This window comes from Thermobia domestica, chromosome 8, assembly GCF_964235325.1.
Source record: "Thermobia domestica chromosome 8, izTheDome1.hap1.1, whole genome shotgun sequence".
Classification (NCBI taxonomy): domain Eukaryota; kingdom Metazoa; phylum Arthropoda; class Insecta; order Zygentoma; family Lepismatidae; genus Thermobia; species Thermobia domestica.
This window is the reverse complement of record NC_137461.1, coordinates 86,523,769-86,542,484: the sequence shown is the minus strand read 5'-3', so window position 1 is coordinate 86,542,484 and position 18,716 is coordinate 86,523,769. Positions and strand designations below refer to the sequence as shown.

General features: G+C 36.0%; 1 protein-coding gene across 1 annotated transcript in view; it reads right to left on the bottom strand.

Moving 5' to 3' along the window:
• Positions 1–18,716, bottom strand: part of Hira (histone cell cycle regulator-like protein) — a 76,429-nt gene that overhangs the window by 43,861 nt on the left and 13,852 nt on the right. The window contains exons 3-7 of the mRNA XM_081768682.1: positions 18,196–18,306; positions 14,774–14,875; positions 10,719–10,895; positions 4,475–4,635; positions 2,015–2,182 (exon numbers count right to left, since the gene is read on the bottom strand). Coding sequence (XP_081624808.1) covers positions 2,015–2,182; positions 4,475–4,635; positions 10,719–10,895; positions 14,774–14,875; positions 18,196–18,306 — 719 coding nt within the window. The remainder of the gene's footprint in view (positions 1–2,014; positions 2,183–4,474; positions 4,636–10,718; positions 10,896–14,773; positions 14,876–18,195; positions 18,307–18,716) is intronic.

Sequence of the window (18,716 nt, the reverse complement as noted above, 5' to 3'; positions counted from 1 at the left end):
AAAAAGGAACTTTTGTTATATACATATACGTATGATAACCAGTGGTGCGTAGTAGAAATATTATGAATAAATCATGAATTACATGAAGTTTAAGTGCTGTTTATGCTTCCACATGAACCTTCAGCAGGGTACATGTTTCCAGAAGAGCATAAGAGAAGTGAAAATAAGTGTTTTGTGACTATCGACAATGTGCTACGCAGGGGCGGATCCAGGACGGACTTCTGGGGGGGGGGGGGAGATTGTAATACTGCTACTTAGAGCTACTTTTAAGAGCTCCAAACTCTGGGATAGGTTTTATTTATATATAAATAAGAAAGTTTCTTCTTCTGGGGGGGCGGCAATCGTCCCCCTAGATCCACTCCTGGATGAATTATGAGTGAACCAACATCTATTGGAGCATCTGCACGGTTACATGTTATTAGCAAAGAAGACAACAACCAAGCAAATGATTGGTCCATGTAAAAAACAAAAACAAAAAAAACAACAAAAAAAATCAGTGAAATTTTGTTTCCAAAGACCATTTTAAGTAAGTGAACTTGAAATTTGTGTTTCGTAATCGTAATTTCCACCTCAGATTACTTCAGTTCAAGAAAACGGAGGAGTAGAAGGAGGCTCATTTTACTATGTCAGAGAGCCTTTTTAATCAAAATAATAAAAAAAAACAGCCAAGAAAACCATTTATTCTTCATTTAATGAATATGAACCACAAACATCATCAAATGATTGCACTTTCATTGTTCCCAGTGTTGCTAACTGTGACATCAAAATTAGCGAAACTTCGCTAACTTTAAAAGGCTGCAGTTAATCCACGAAGCATTGGTCGAGAATGATATTTGGTGTGTTTATTATTCAGGTAAAGTTGAACCATCTGACAAAATTTCAGAATTTTAAAAAATGGTGTTTTCGAGAAAGTGGCGCCCAAAAATGGCGATTTTTGAAAATTTTACAATTTCTCGAATTTTTTGCGACAAAACGGTTGACCACAGAAGCGATACAAAATTTTTTTCGGAAAGCGGGTAACTAGGTCTTACCAACCGTGAAAACAGAATTTTAAAATTCGAACCGAAAGTGCTCGAAAAAAATTCGCAAACTTCGACTTTTCAGATAAATTGATGTTCATTTGTTAATTTATGTACAAAAAGATACGCATGCGCAAACCAAACTATAATAAAATATACTTTATTTATATCTCTATGTACATACCACAGCAAGAATTATAACTCTACCTGTCTCCATAGCCGAATGGTGAGGCTCCGAAGTTGACCATTTTCCATGTCTTCTACAATTCATAAATTGTACTCCCCGTCTTTGATGGCCCATTACTTGGCGGGAAAATTTTTTTCGACAAAACAAAAAAATATGGGTCTCTTAAAAACATGTCTAGTTGCTATAAAAAAAAGTTTCAACAATATCTGAGATGGTGATGGTACAATTTTATATTTTTTTGCCTGAGTTGAAATGGAAGGCACCGATAAAATTATTTTGCACTTTGCTGCACTAGTTTCGGATACAGGCAGTTTAGTGAAAATAACGCCAGAATGGGTACACTGCGATCATCAACAACGTTTCCTGTATACAATGTAGTATATTTTATCACAGCCTCACTATATTTTCTAAGAATGTAGGGGAAAAATAACTTGATACTAAATATAAAAAATTGGAGTTATCATTTTTGTATAATACGCCTTATACATAATAATCTTTATATACCTCAAAAATACAAAAAGTATGTTGATTTTATTCTCTTTAACACTAACTGTTGCATATATATTAACTGCTCTGTTCCTATACATTAGTTATACTTTAATTTCACATGTATTGCTATTCAACTTTAGATTTCTGAATCACCTCTCCCTAATATGCATTATAAAACACACTTCTAATGATTTGACAATGTACACTAGGAATTTATGAATGGCAAGGCTGGAAATTATAAAAAAACATTTTTGTTCTACATCTTACAACATACTTTTTAGTTTTATACCACGCTATAATCTTACGGAAAGTAACTTACCACACAAGTTACAGCTTTTCGATGCCCCACAAAATCCTTATCTTGCCTCCAACCTTCCCTTTCAATGATTTGTGCTGTAGGTCCACCACCGTTCATTGCATGAGCAGACACTAAATACTGACCATCGGGAGACCAACTGGGTCTCAGGACATGAGTTGTTCCTCCACACTGTAAAAAACGTCAAGGTGACTGATATGTGCTTTTTTTTTCGTTTTCATTTGTAAGTATAGTCTTGATTTTTTTAAGTAAAGAATGGAATGTATTGTACATAGTATTCATAGATTAATGTAACACTCGTGATGATTTATTCTTAAAAACTGACGTATTCTGTTAATAGGTTTTTAGTTAGCTCTCCCTCCCAAAAGAAATATACATCTGAAAAACCTCCTCTATCAACATTTATAATTTCATGTGTCCCTAACTAATTTATTTATCAACGACAGTTCGACCAAACAATGGCAACAGGAGTAGGAGCGCTGACCACGCTTCAGCTAGTTTAAAATCCATCATCCTTTCCATTATCCTTGACTCATTGTAGCGGTACCACTTCAAATTATCCGTTAAGAAGGAAAGGAAAACAAAGTTTTAAGATAGTAGCAGCTCAAAGTGCTTTCTCCTTTTTAGCTACCAGCTCTTTATTTTAACCTATGGATCAATTGTTAATTTTTAAAATAAATATACAAGACGGTATCAATAAGTTTCGACTAGTTTTGTAACATGCCAACAGATGGTATCACAAGTTGCACACACAAGCACAAGGAGCAACGATCTTCGTAAGTCAGTATGCCAAGAGGCATCGTCCTTCGTACATCGGAAACGAGCAGCTGGTGCTATTCTAACCACGTGCGTTGCACACCTTCGGATTTCATCATGGACAGCAAGTTAGAACAACAATCGAACGTGAAAATGTGTGAAACTGGGAAAATCCGCCACAGAGACGCTTAACATGATTCAGCAAGTGTACGGCGATACTACAATGAGTTGTTTGAACTGTTTTGTGGGGCTCGCGCGCTTCAAAACCGGAAAAATATCACTGGAAGACGACGAAAGATCAGGACGATCTTCAACGAGAACATTATCTGAAAATATTGAAACTATTCCTCAACTTGTGCTACAGGGTGGTTTGAAGAACAATCCACAACATTCCTGCTATTGTCAGTGTGTCATACGGAACAGTACAGGCAATCCTCACGTGTGATTTGAACATGCGCCGTGTTGCTGCTAAATTCGTTTTATGCTGCTGACCCAGGAACATCATGTCAAAGTCTGTCAAGAACTCGGCGTGGCGTCAAAGTCTGTCAGCGTGCCGTGGATGAACCGCCCTTCATGTCGAGGATCATTACTGGTGACGAAACTTGGGTATACTTGTACGACCGAGAGACAAAGAAAGATCCCAACATCTTCACGAACAAAAACGGCGAGGCAGCTCGACCAAGTGCATGCTCATAGTATTTTTCGACATTCGCAGCATTGTGCATCACGAATTTGTTTCCAGGGACCAGACCGTCAATAGCGAGTCCTATTGCCAGGTTTTAAGGCGTGTGAGGGAGGACATTCGGCGAAAGCGACCGGATCTACGGCACGTGAGAAACTGGCTGCTCCATGGCGACAATGCAGCCTGCCGTCGTGCTCTCCTCACGTGAGTTTCTCGCCAAAACAAGATGATCGCACTTTCGTACCCACCCTACTCGCCAGATTTGGCTCCTTCGGACTTCGCCATCTTCCCGAAGCTAAAGATCCAACTCAAAGGTCGCCATTTGGACACTTGCGAATTGCAGAAAGTGCTTGACACGCTTCGAAAAGAAGACTTTCAGAACACATTCCAGCACTGGAAGGAACACTTGGGACCGCTGTACAAGATGACTATTTTGAAGGTGATAGTGTGTAAACGAGAAAAATAAAGTATTTTCTTGTAAACAGAACTAGTCTCGAAACTTTTTGATACTACGTCGCATATGAATGATACGCATTCTGCAGTCTGTAGCTTATACTAATGTACGAAAATGAAAAATCAGTACATCTAAATGTTATTCTCGATAACGCTGATATATGATAAGAGCATTCCAGCAGCTGTTCGACAGGCCTTATTCATTGAGCTCCTCATTATAGCCTGATATTCGCTAGAAAAGTGAGAGTCATTGCAGCGTTGCCACCCAAAAAAATTTTATGAACCCAAAAATAATTACGTTTAACTATTGTGTTTGATTGCTAGTGACACTCCAGATAAACTATTTTCTTCATCTATTGATTTAGATCAGACGACATGACTTCGCAGTTAGCCCAGAATCTGATGTTTTTGTTTTAACTTTTTAAAATAGTTTTAAGATGCAAAATGGGAAGTACCTTTTCTAAATACCACTGTAGAAACCTTATCTCTACATAAATAAACTATTCACTCTACCAGTCTTCTTTCCTATAGAGTGAAGAACTCCATGCAACTGCTGAAAATGTGTGGATTACCTCTTCGAAGGGCTCAGTAATGACGACTTCTTGCTGCCAATCTACTGTTCGCCAAACACGTAGAGATTTGTCGTCTGACTGCGATGCCACATATTTGCCTACAGGATCCCAAGTAACGCCTTTCACCAAACCTGAGTGGCCTTTTAGTACTGCAACGATTTCTGAAAACAAATACTTAAAATTACAAATACAGAAAACAATACACTCATAGGAGTGAAACCAAATCGGTATATCACAAAACAACAATTAAAGTTTGTAACATAGTGTATCTAGCGTATATAAATGAAATACGTGATGAATCATCTGGCATGATACAAATGAGGCTAACAATGACTCTTATTATATCATTCTATTAGAAACGTAATATCCTTTAAATATATTTTTTCGTTCCCTCATGGTAATACAGATATCAATCAACATTTCTAAATCTTTTTTTTAAGCTGTTACGTCTACGCGATTTTTAATTTTACATTCAACTGTTATCAACTCTGATTCTGTCACATGAATCACAGGGAAATTGTCCTTTTTGAAGAACACAATCCGAGAGCGAGAGAAGAAAGAAAAAAAGGAAAGAACTACTGTGTTCTTAAAACAAGCCTAGCAAAGTAGTGTGTATTCTGTTTTCAATATGAGTTAAGATTTATCTTGGCTTTCTGACCAAACGAATACAACTATAAAAAAGTGTAATGCTGTTTTCTTAATATGTAATATCTTCGTTTGTCACTTTTCTCGTTGCGTAATCTAGGCACATGTTAGATATCAGTTCTTGTAAAGTAAGGCTATAGTTTTAACACGAGAATTTATCCAAAAAAAAAAAAAAAAAAAAAAAATCCTCCAACACCTAAGCCCTTCTTTTAAAGGTTTTTATCTGGCTTTTAAAACAATGTGAATCCAAATATATAAGAAAATTTCCAAACCGATTATAATGAATTGTCTTTTAACAAAGGAACTATGAACATTTCTGAACAACTGATTTAATAGCAATTTTGCAATAAAAATGAAGTTAGAACGAGTGTTTGCTCGTAACTAGATTTCAGTCTGAGACAAAGTACATACAATACAAGTATCCTCGTATTAGAATATGAAGGAGCTTTCAAACACTAACTACCTCTAACTCAGATAAAACTGTTATATTCCAGCTCTGGATATTGATTAAGGTAAATCTGTTATTAACAGATAAAACAATAAATGTTGGAGAAAAACAGTACTGAAAACCAAACCTAGGATTGTCTGCATTCGAGCTAAAACACATTACCTCATGTTTTATTAGCTAAAGGTTCCACCTGGTTCTAATGAGACATTCCACGCAGATTATCATACATTAACTTCTCAAAAAATGTACACATCCCTAATATTAGTGACAATGACGTATTTAACAAACAACAGCTTTCTCACTACACGTTTATTACTTATCTACTTATTTAATAACCTTATTCATGTATTATCCAAATCACCCTCCATAAAATACTTCTGTGTTGAGTAACTTCGAGGTATTTATTTTACACAAAACAGCTTTATCCGAGGAGAAAGAAAATAGTTATAAGAAGTAGCCAAAGATCTTTATTCAAAGTGGACGATTCGTTACGAAATTAGGCCTCCCAGCAGGACACAGAAAAAATAGGACAATTTGGTTTATAAAATAGGACAGTTTGGTTTATACAATAGAATATTATGCTCTGAAGCACGAAAAAAATATAAATGTGTTGTAAGAAAAGGCCACCCTTCATCCCAATGGGCAACTATTTTGTTATTGAAAATAGTAAAAACACTAAAAAATGTAGCTCCAGTATTGTTAGAATTCAGAACATATTCGCACTACCTCAGAAGAAAAAGAAATAGTTAACTCTTATTCAGGGTTGGCAAAAACCATGGTTTTTATTCAAAAAAACCAAAAAACCAGGGTTTTTTTTTTGGTTTAAACCTTTTTTTTTTTAACTAATTTGCTCTATGTATTTATATCACATATGGACAGAAGTAAGCTTGTTTCGCTTTAGTGTTAGTATGCAACAACCGGGTTATGTTGGAAGGGGTCACATAAGCTTAAAGCGGAATCCAAACCGCTTCTCGGCTTACATCCAAGAGAAATTGTCCTCCATTTGAACTCGAAACCGGGACTAATTGGCCACAAATGCGATATGTCTGCCGATTCACTCACGAAGGACTCCTGGTAAAAATACGTTGACTGATCTTTACATATTTGTTAATATAATCGTCAAGAGTCATTAGTACAGAAGGACAAAAACAAACAATTGCACAAGTGGATCCATTATACAGAATTACATATGGACAATTTCAAAGTACTACAGAGTACAGAAGAACTAATTTAGTCCAAGTCAGTTCACTACGACTTTTATTAGTCCAAGTTAAAGAAATATAACGACTTACTTTGCATATCAGTAAGAAAAGTGAATAAAGATACGAATTATTTGAGTCCACTTTAGCTCTGACCCATTTATACATAAATAGTTACCAAAGATTCTTGTTATTTCAATAATTGCCTCTCGTAGGGTTTGTATGACCCTCTCCCCAAAAAAGTACGGCATTTCGATGTATTTTATCAATAGTAAACATTATTAAAAGGAAACAATGTTTAAAATTTTCCTTTGGTTGCATAACAATAATAACAAACTATAAAAAATTACAAAAGAAACATCTATAAAGTCACATAAAACAAGATGCTTTAGTAATATAATCTCTTTGAGTAAAGAATGGGGAATTTAGGTCTGAATGTAGTACGAACAATATATGGGAGTGAAACGTGATAACCCAGAAATGTGTGTTCATCAAGATTTTATGAATAGTTACACTTTTACGGACATTTTTCGTTTTTTGGTTTAAACCAGTTGGTTTTTTTTGGAAAAACCAGCTGGTTTAAACCAGCCAACCCTGCTCTTATTTATAGGATTACCATGACATTTAACACTTTTTACATGTCGTTATTCGTATATAATTTTGAATACGTAAATTCAATTAATGCAAGCAAAAATATTAACTATTTCTCTACCTTCCTACTATCTTTATAGTTCTTTTATTTACAGATGAACTTTGATATTATTTTTCATTACTTCATTTCTTCCTAATGAAAACAGAAGATTGATAACTAGTTTCTCTGTAGTGTAATATTTGAATCTAATTAATCACTGAATTATTTGATCAACGTATTTCCCTCTGAAATAAATAATGTAAGAGAATTTCATTCATCATAGCTCTGCAAATTATATATACACTTCTAACAACTGTTACACAAGATAGATTTCAAGACATTTCCAGTTCAAACATAATTTTCAGGCCATTTCCATGATTTTCACAATTTCTCTGTTTTCATGACTTTTCCAGGACGTTTCTACAACACACTTTTATTTCCAGCTTTTCCAGGACACATGGGAAACTTGCATATTATGTACAGCAATATTGGAAGGCGTTGGGATATGTTGGTGAATACCAGCACACCTCAATGTCTAGCCAATACACTGCTGAAAGAAAATGCTAACACAGCTTGCGTTATGAGAAACTGGAGCATAGCAAGGTTCCTCAGTTAAGCTTCATTGGGGAAGAATACGCACATAGGAAACAATGAAGAAAGAAAAAAATGGACATGAGAGGATAGGAAAAAAGCGATGTTTAAAAAATAATACTGAGGATTAGTGACTAGTCTCTCAGAAAAAAAAAGCAAGTTAAATCATCAATGGAACTGCGCTTAGCTTGTATTTTTAATAATTCAAACAATGAAAAATATAGGAAATAAAGGACAACATTAAAATATAGGACAAATATACACAAATTTCCAAAATATAGGAAAAAATAGAAAAATAGGACAGCTGGGAGCCCTGCGAAATTGACAGATACTGGGATAAACACGAGAATTAATAATACATACGGTAGTTACTTCCGTTACATTGCATCGTAAACTCAAGTTAATAACAAAGGAAAAGCAATACTACCAATGGTTAGTCACAAAATATTTGAGTTTTATATCCTTCCCGCTAATTCTATACATATAAATATACATTAGCCGTATGTACTTTCGGTGTGCATGTGCATGGTTCAAGATTCGATTACCAATGAGGCACAGAATTTTGACCCCGGTCATAAATAAATTAGAAAGCTTTTTAAAATAAGTAGCAAACTCCAGTCTAGAACGCCACAAATAGCATCTGAAACGAACAGCACCGACTCAAACGTTTCTAACTGACCAAGCCACTAGACATAAAAATACTTCACCTTTATCTGAAAAGAAAACACTCATCCTAAGTTTCATTACCCTCTGGCAATTTCGCTCGTACGGTGGGGGGGTCTTTTTTTTTTTTTTTTTTAACGTTCGAAGAAAGAAAAAATGTAAGTGATACATGTGTTTCATCTTCTTGAAGGTTGGGTGTATTTACACGTATTCACGAGGGCGTATCAAGACGTTCGTGCAACCAGCTGCAGAAAACAACTTGAATACTTTTGAGATTATGATGGCATTTAGTCCTTCTTTATGTAGTTGTCATGCTTCGACACACATTTTTGCTAGCAGTCACAATCCCGATGTCAAAATCACGTCCTTTGAATGGACGCTTCATTTCTGGAGAAATAAAGGAATCACTTGATGTTAAGTCTGGCGAGTACGGTGCGTGGGAACATGATTTCATATATTAACTGCACTATTTTCTCTATGAATGCATTGCTTGAATGAGCTAGTGCACTGTTTGCTAACAGCACCACCCCTCTGCTGAGGATTCCTCGATATTTGGTTTTCACTCCCTCTCGTAACTCATCCAGGACATGGGAATAATACTGACAAATGATAGTCTGACCATCTAGCAGGTATCTTCTCATAGTGATCCCCTCACAGACCTAGAACACGAAAATCACCACTTTAGTGGCAGACTCCTGCACCTTTTCCTTTTTAGGAGTGGGGGAGGGATTCCATTGCTTGCTCATTTCCTTTATTTTGGCCAGTTTCATTCCTTGACTAGTTGGCTGAAAAAGTCCTCTTCAATACGCACACAGTGATCTAACATTTCCCTTGACGCTCCTTTTCGAATTTCGTTCTGAGTGGTAAGGAGACGTAGCATCCATCATGCTGCCAGTTTCTGAAGATGTACCTGGATGTGATGTTTCTGGATTATATTCCAGAAGATCCATAACAACAACTATTTCAGCTACACTTTGAGTGGTACCTCACGTCTTGCAGCATAGTCATCTCCACTTTCTTCATCAAGACAGCATCATACGTGGAAAGTCTCCTAGATCTAGAGGTATCTAAATTGGTAATATGTCCAGTTTGAAATTGCCATTTACACTTGGATACCATTTTATAGGATGGGCTTTCATTCCCATTAACTGCTTTCATTTCCTCGTGAATATTTCGCTGATTTCCCCTGGAAATAAAAAAAAAAAAATTGATAATGTGCCGTGCCTTGAGTGATTTAAAAAAAAAAAAAACTATGATTCAATATTACGTATGTTTAACTTAGAAAAAACAATGTATAATACACAAGTCCAACGTCGTTCATAGTTCGTCTCCTGGATGACTGCACGAACTTTTTGATACCCCCTCGTACTATATATAAATTGCACTTGTTTTCTGTAGAAGAATTAGAGATTAACGTTGTGTGTTGTAATTATTTAAAAACCCTTGGGAAAGACATTAATTTGACTGTGTTGGTCCCACCTAACAACAACAAACAAACGAAAGGCATTCTGTGCTGTGTGCGAGAGGTAGTTTTTATGCAGCAACGTTTACGTAGTAGAATATGAGATTTTTATATGTTGAAACGTGTAATTCTATATAAGAGTGGAAGCTGGTGATATGCAGAAACTTCAATTTTGTAAGTTTTATATATACAGAAATGTTTATATATACAGAAATGTTCTTTAAATTAGTGTCATCTTCAGTTGAAAATTATGTTATCCCACCTACGATCCCAATTTCCTTTATCTAGATTTCAAGCAAGTCTCCACTTTTAAGGAAGAACAATTAAAATATGCTCCTATTAGTTATGGAGAAACACGGTTTTAAAACATGGCTTATCCAATTTGATGCTTGGATTTCTACAGATTTAGATACACAGGTAGTAAAGAGATCTTTTCCCATTAAATATATTCCTTTATTCTAGTTAAGATGTTCCTCTTCGCCATGCCAATATAAGATTGAAGGCAAGAGCAAGTAACTTGATAGATTCCTGATGAAGACAGAATCCTTGTAGCAATTCTTAGGTAAAGTATTTTTATCTTTAGTTCTAAATTATAGAATTCTTACCTGGCATCTTTAGTGCATTCCAAATTATCACAGTGTTATCCACTGAGCATGATGCTAGCCACGCATCGTGAGGTGACCAAGCCATATCGAGAACGTCTCCCGCATGACCACGTAACGTACACACACACCTCCACGTTTCCACATTTACTTTTCCTCCACCACCAAATACAGCTCCGCCTGAAAGTATAGGAAGACTTATGAAATTAGACATTACTCTTTAACTCTCATGCATATACAAAAAATAATGGTATATAATTATATTTGAAACAGTATCTTGCACGAACATGTCACATGAATTTATTGTGCAGTTTAATTATATTTTAACATTGTGTGCAATCTTTATATACACACCAGATGGCTATTTTGCAGTGGTGGCTCATTCAGGCTCAGGTTCATTCTAATCAAAGAGACTCTCGCTCACTAATCACAATAAGGCTCGAGCTCAGACTCGCACTCAATTGAGCTCGGGCTCACTATCCTCAACGAGGCTTGCAATAACTCCATCTCACACTAGCGCTCACTCACCTCACTGAGAATCGTGCTCGTTCGAACACAGCCTCTAGTTAATTATCCATGTATAACGCTCACGCTTAATTATTCATCTTCACACCGAGTCCGACATCCGAGTAGCGAGTTTGGAAATCTCTGATATACACTGACTGTTATTTCATTTCTATATAAGTACAAAAGCACATTTAAAACGACAGTAAAATGGGTACTCTGGCAAACACCCTGAGCGCGTTTTCACAAGGTGTTTTTCCCGTTTTCTCACTTCCACTTTCATCATCCCACCACTTTGTACATAATCATCACGTCTTCTTTAGTCTCGAAGCATAATTGTGGAATATTAAACAACAAAAAAGGGCAGTCCATCACCTAGTTTTTAAAGTTGTATGAAAAATACAGACAAAATGAAGGTACAATTAAGAATACGGTGAGCACTCAACTATATTGTGCAAATGTACACAACACAAAGTAAACACACAAAACTCACACCATTACCTATTTACTCAAAAATATATGAGGGCCAGAAAACAATAATACAAAAGAAAATATATATAAATTACAATATACGCTAATACATAATGTGTGCCATGCGCCGCTTTTACCTTACACGTCTTGATCTAGTACATGCCCAGTAAAAAACCGCCGGAAACACAAGAAATAAAAATGAGAGATTAAAGGAATATATATAAGAGGAGAGAAAATGAAAGCTATCTTATCAGGGTTATCCATACACTAAAAATATCACCATATTATATATATATATATATATATATATATATATATATATATATATATATATATATTTAAAAAAGAGAAGAGGAAGTAACCTCGATCGACAAATTAATAAGAAAAAGAGCATTCACAGAAACTGTAGTTCAAGATTGTTAATTATGATGTCAAGCAAAAGTAGAAGATGGAATAATGTAGCGAATATTTGTGAAAGAAGTCGACTATTAACAGCAATACTAAAAGCTGATATCTTTATGACGGTGCAACACAATCACTTCGTTTGAACGTGTTCAACTAATTAAAAATGCATATACACAAGCTTCCTCTAACTTCTGATGATTTGTTTACCGCAGATTTGTAACCATTTTTTTTACATTTCACTTTGTTCCCTCCGAGAATGAGCTGGTAAAGGCTTGAAATATAAATGTGATGTTTGCTGAATAATGTTAAATATGGAGTTGTAAGTACCATGAATTTTCAACCATGTCCATTTATACAGGAAAAGTTACAAGCAGTGTGTTTCAATATTAAAAGTATCTGCGTGAACTGTTTCCAATATATGTGTCACAATTAGAATACAAATAACAATAATAATACATACAACATGCTACTTAACAGTGTAAAATGATCAGCCAATACTAGCAACAAACGATCTGCTTTTCAGCGCCACAAAAATTAGTTTCTCTCGATTTTTTTGATACCTGTGCAAGAGAATTTGTCCTCAACCATCTCATTTTATTTAGCTCGATGTGGTCTATCGATTCGCATGCATGTCTGTCTTATCATTGGATATTGTAAACAAAAAATTAAGGATCATAATGTTGAGCTATATCTCATAAACATACTGTGAACTGTCATCTTACTAGTGTCACAATGAAAAGCTTAATGAACTTCAGTATCAGTTTCATCTCAATAGGTGGTGTGGTTACAATACAGCATATTTTTTTTTTTGTTTACAAAACAATTTTTCTCGAATTTCTCGAAAACTACGCATGAGAATTTATACTCAGTCTTATCACTTTGTTCAGCTCGATGAATTAGGAATTACATTTCTAGGCTTCCGGCATGTATGGTCATTTTAGTCCGTCGCGTATGAAGGATGATGTCCTCGGCGATCACACTATCCGGGAAAGTGAGAAAAGGAAGAAAGGAACCTTTTATGGGGACAACCATCCAACATTTACCTGCTGTGAAAGAGGAAAACTCAGTAAAGAATGACTGGCCCGAAAATGCTTTTACAGTTTTCCAACCAAGTGTCTCCACTCACCAGGAATCGAACAAGGAACCGCTCGCACAAAAGGCAAGAGGGTTCGCGACTACGCTACGTGAGACCATGTTCAGTTCGATGAAATATATCGATTGGTATATACAGGATGTTTCAAAACAACACAGACAACGTTTGGGAGGTGATTCCTTACACCAAGATAAGACAAAAAAGTATAAACCAACCTGGGTGCACAAACGCTTCCTTTCGGAGTTATAGGCTGTCAGAAACATGAAAAATTAAATTTAAAGGTCCATAGCTCTAAAACTATGCGACTTACCGCAGTCGGATCAAGATTTTACTTAGGAATTAGTATATGCACTATTCAAATATCCAAGTTTCAGAATCCCCCGGTACTTCCGCAACAATTTTTATAGAGGTAGTTGGTGATTTCTTCAAATTAAATGTCCGTAGCCAAACTCCCTCTATAAAAATTGCTTCGTGATTACCTTAGGATTCTGAATCATGTATTTTTGGATAGCGCACATATTAGGTCCTAAGTGAACTCTTGATCCGACTATGGTAGGTCCCATAGTTTTGGAGCTATGGGTCTTAAAAGTTCATTTTTTCATATTTTCGGCAGCCTATAACTTCAAAAGGAAGCATTTGTGCACCCAGGTTGGTCTATATACTTTTTGTCTTGTCTTGGTGTCAGGAATCACCTCTCAAACGTGGTCGGTGTTGTTTTAAAACACCCTGTACATAACTCTTTTAACGCTGATATTCAATATTGTAGGATTTTATGCATACTGATAACAATGTATGGTTTTAACCTTTGTATCTTACTCTTAATCAACTGTTTGTTTTAAATTATTTCGCATACACCAGTACATAGAAACTTAGTTGGCTTGTGGGACCTCTCACTTGGTGGCCGGTTGCTCTACCAGCGACACTTCAGAATTCTCTTTTGGCACCTTATTCTTTAAATCCTTACTGAGAGACATTTACTGAAAACTTGTAGAAGTAATTCCAGGACAGTGATTATTTCAGTTGAAGAAAATGTGACGTGTTGCGTATACAATAATTTAAAATTTCATAAGGGGCTCGAACCGCTTCTCTCCGACTTGCTGAAAGCCAAACCTGTTCTACAAGCTGAGCTATAAAAGTAACACAACACTTTTTAAACAGCGGCATGACGCACGAAACAATGTTAAATATTTTCTAACTCTAACGTGTGACCGGATGAAAATTATTCAAATATAGTTTTCATTTTTATGAAAGTAAATAAAGACAAAAGACACACATTATTTACCTGAACATACACTAACCTTCCATAACGGATATAACTGGATTTCCACTTCATTGCATGCACATAGTAAACTAACTTATTGTTATAAACAAAAGAGCAAAGCTAACTAGATTACACATGCAAACTAAAATATAAAATAACTACCTATCGACGAAACAGAATATCTTCAGATTTCAAAAGAATCATCATCAAAAGTGAATAAAGAAGAAAGATTACATTTCATGATTGATAACCAATTGCAATTAATAACATATTTTTTTAAAAAATTAAACAGATAAAATGAAATTTAAAAAAATCAAAATGTACCTGTTGGATATTTGCTTGTCTTCCAAACCATTATTAACTTGTCATCACCTCCTGAAGCAAGGAACTTTCCGGACATGCTCCATCTTACGCTGTTCACACACGCTGCACATAAAAAATGCACCTTTAAAAATCTGCAATTGTATACTACAAATTTTTATTTCTACAAGACAGCAAATAGTAAATTTTTTAGCCTTCCCTGCTGGTCTAGTCGCTACCGCGTGTGCCGTTGGTGCATGGGATTTCGGGTACGATTCCCAATGGGAGAGTTGAAATTTGAATTATTACGGTGGTTCGGATTCCAGCTTAAACTAAGCCCACTTCACAAATAGCTTTGGTGCTGAAAAGGGACTGTAAACTCCAATCTGCTACATTTGCTAATAGTGTATGTTCTGATAAACTAATAAGGCATTTTTTTATAAAACTGATATGCTTCATCACTCTCTACTTGTGCTCACCTCTATACTTCTAAGCATAAGAAAAAATAAAACCCAACATTCGACTAGTCAAAACCGGCAAAGCAAAGTTATTTTGGACTATATATATGACCTATATTCACTGTGATTTTAATTTCGTCTATTCCAAATCTCAGTATACAGAAACTGACATTGTACACTGAATTGTTTCCTCACTTTGAAAACCGGCCAAAATGAACTCAAACTAATGAAAATGACAGTTTTGACCAGGCATTCGCACTCATGAACAACCCAATGGTCCCGGATTCGATTCCTGATGTGGAAGATAAATTTTTGATGTTGATCTTGAATCGTCAAGAGCTACCTGAACCACGAGCTAGCAAATTAGAGAGCCTAAAATGGTGGTATTGGAAGCTGATGCACTGACCACGTATCACTCAGCTGAACGAGGGCCATTTGACTAGTCAGTACTTTGTGGGCTGTAACATTAAAAAGTTTAGTGTAATATAGAAGGGAGTTCTCAAAGATCTTCCTTAGTTACTATTGTATAAATGCAGCTCTCTCCAATTTCTATAAATAAACATAAAAGTGATCTTGTTTGTGATGGCATTATTACAACAGGACTGAACAGTCAAATTTTTTATCACATCACTTACAATTAAATGTGTATCCTAAGGGAAGGAAGAGACATTGTTCAAACTTTATGCAATAAATAGAGTATATATGAGATTCTCAAATTAGGAGGATGAAATTCAGTATATAAACTCGTCATTAAAAATAAGCAGACAAGTGTCCAATCGTTCTGGAAAATTCCGCTCATATGGATGGAAATTTCTATATTTTAGTTTCCCACTTTGTATTCATAAAATGGTGAAAGTGACGAAACGGTTGAACCGTTTAAAATTAATTAACACTTGGTTGTTTGGTTAAGTTTAATTTCCTTTTCCAGCATAGAGGCTTTATATGACACATATACCTACTATTTAACGTGGAATCCGAGTCACCGTAATCCGCTTAAATTTCAAGGCACTTCGATCGAAAAACGAACCCAGAACCTAGCGCACTAAGGACCAGCATGGAGGGCACTAGTTAGCACTTGGGTTGACCTATGTTTTATCGTTATATTACGATTCAAATGCGTACTAAGTCTCACTAATTTACATCTTCATTGCTTAAATTTGTACCATCTTCCTTCAGTCGGCCTGAACTGACTACAGCTTTTCACTCGTCACTAAACCTTAAAACACTATTTGCTGAGAACCTGCCGCCTTCTAGTAGCTAGCGTGCTCATGTCTAGTGTACTAGGTTCTGGGTTTAATTTCCAATTAGAAAGCTTTAAAATTTGAACGCATTACAGTGGTTCGGATTCCAACTTAAATTGTAGAACAATGTCCCATATAGCCACGGCACTGAAAAGGAATGCTAAACTCTAACCGGATATCTACTTCTGTTGATTTGGATATTTCCAGTATTGCCAATGCTCTGCTAGAAAAAATTCGGTTTGGGTACAAAACCTCGCGGCCCAAAATCTCGCCTGGCCAAAACCTCGCCGCCCAAAACGTCGCGGGGCCAAAACCTCGCCTCGTTGTAATGATCTCGCGACACAGAATCTCGCCTGGTCTAAATTAAGCGAGACGTAGTGTCGCCTGGGAAGAAATGTTGTCAGGATAAAACTTCTTCACGACGATTTCTTCAATGTAGAATGTTCTATCGCCAGATTTACAAAACTTATTAGGTTTTGAAACTTGACATTTTGTATAAATCTTCTTGCTCCACAAGGGCACAAGCTCCAGATAAGACAATATTTTGTGAAATGCATGCCCTAAGGAGGAATGGAATGGAAGGCCTTGAATGAATTTTGCCGTTCTCCAGATCTAAAAAACTACTAAGCATAGAACCTTTACGTTTTGGTACAAATCTTCTCCTTGTACCATAAGAAGGTATGTTGCAAAATGCTCCTCGTAAGGGAGTGTTGAAGTTTGGATAATTCTTGAGCGTTGGCTTGATCTCAGGACCCACGAGGTTTTGGCGGCGAGATTTTGGGCGGCAAGGTTCTGGCCCGGCGAGATTTTGGGCGGCGAGGTTTTGGCCACGCGAAGTTTTGGCCCGGCGAGGTTTTGGCTCGTCGAGATTTTGTCCCGCGAGGTTTTGGCTCGGCGAGATTTTGGCCCGCGAGGTTTTGGCCGGCGAGATTTTGGGCGGCGATGTTTCGGCCGCGAGATTTTGTCCGTATCCCAAAAATTCCACTATACTACAGTGAACTGAAGAAAAGGTGAGTTCCATATACAACTAACTATACGCTGTGATATTTAAAAGCCTGTAAAATATGTTGAATAAACAAAGTATTCTTCAATATTCTAATAAGAATGCACAAAAACTAATGGGTTAAAATAAAAAAAAAAAAGTGTTTTCTCGGTTCGCTCTTCCACAATGCCTTTCGTAATCTACACTCATTTTGTGTATGTACGTGTGTGTGAGTTAGCCTCCATTCACTCTCACAATGCTTTCACCTGGTTCACCATGGCCAGAAACAGCATCATACACAATCCGCTGTGAAACCAAACTCTGTGTATAAGTTTTTAATCAGACATTGTTATATCATGAACAGGTGTTATAAATACTATCCATTTTTATTCTTGAACTAGCTAATTTTTATTGGCCGGCCACTTAGTCCTAGCACCATCTACGTCCAGATGATGGGGACTGCCATTTTGAAGAGTCTCAAGGGGAATTTTTAACATTCCTCCAGTACTACAATAATTTCAAGTATCACTAGACACTCTTTTTGAATCAATCTCTTTCCGAGTTAATCTTGTAACTACTTCTTCCTTATACGTTAAACAATGAAAATGTATAGTTCCTTTCATTATTAAAATAAATCCTACTTTTCATCTCCTGTGTAGGTTTCGGACGACCTATGACAACTGAAAAGCTTAATAATATATCGCACAGAGCAAATCGCACTCATACCATTTGACAAACATTAGGTTATTATTTTCTTTTACTTACCAAGATGATTGTCCATTTGACACAACATTTTTGGTACATTTTCATTGTTTTCATCTTCTTCACTAACTACGGGGGCCATATTCCAAATGACAACTCTCCCTGAATCTTCCCCTGTTGAAAGAAGAAAACAAAGCGAAATACATAAGCATTCCTAATAACATTAGAAACAGAAAAACTAAATTGACACATGATTACAAATATTAATTTGGACTAACAACCTTGCCATACTTCTATCATTTATTTAAGAGCAAACGACATATTTTTAGATACTCATTGTTTTCCAAAATCACAGACAAAGTACGGAGAAATTTTATTGGAATTTCAAGTAAGGCACTGTCTAAATATTTAGTGGAAGTATGTCAAGCAATTGTATAGTGTGAAAAATGAGATAAAGGAGTATTAGTTTGTGAATACGTATTCGAAAAGAAAAGCAGTAGGTAATCTAATAAATGCATTACGTTATTCACAAGGAAAATTAGTACTGTTAAGAAGTCTCAAATTGTAATCATCTGCACCAATTC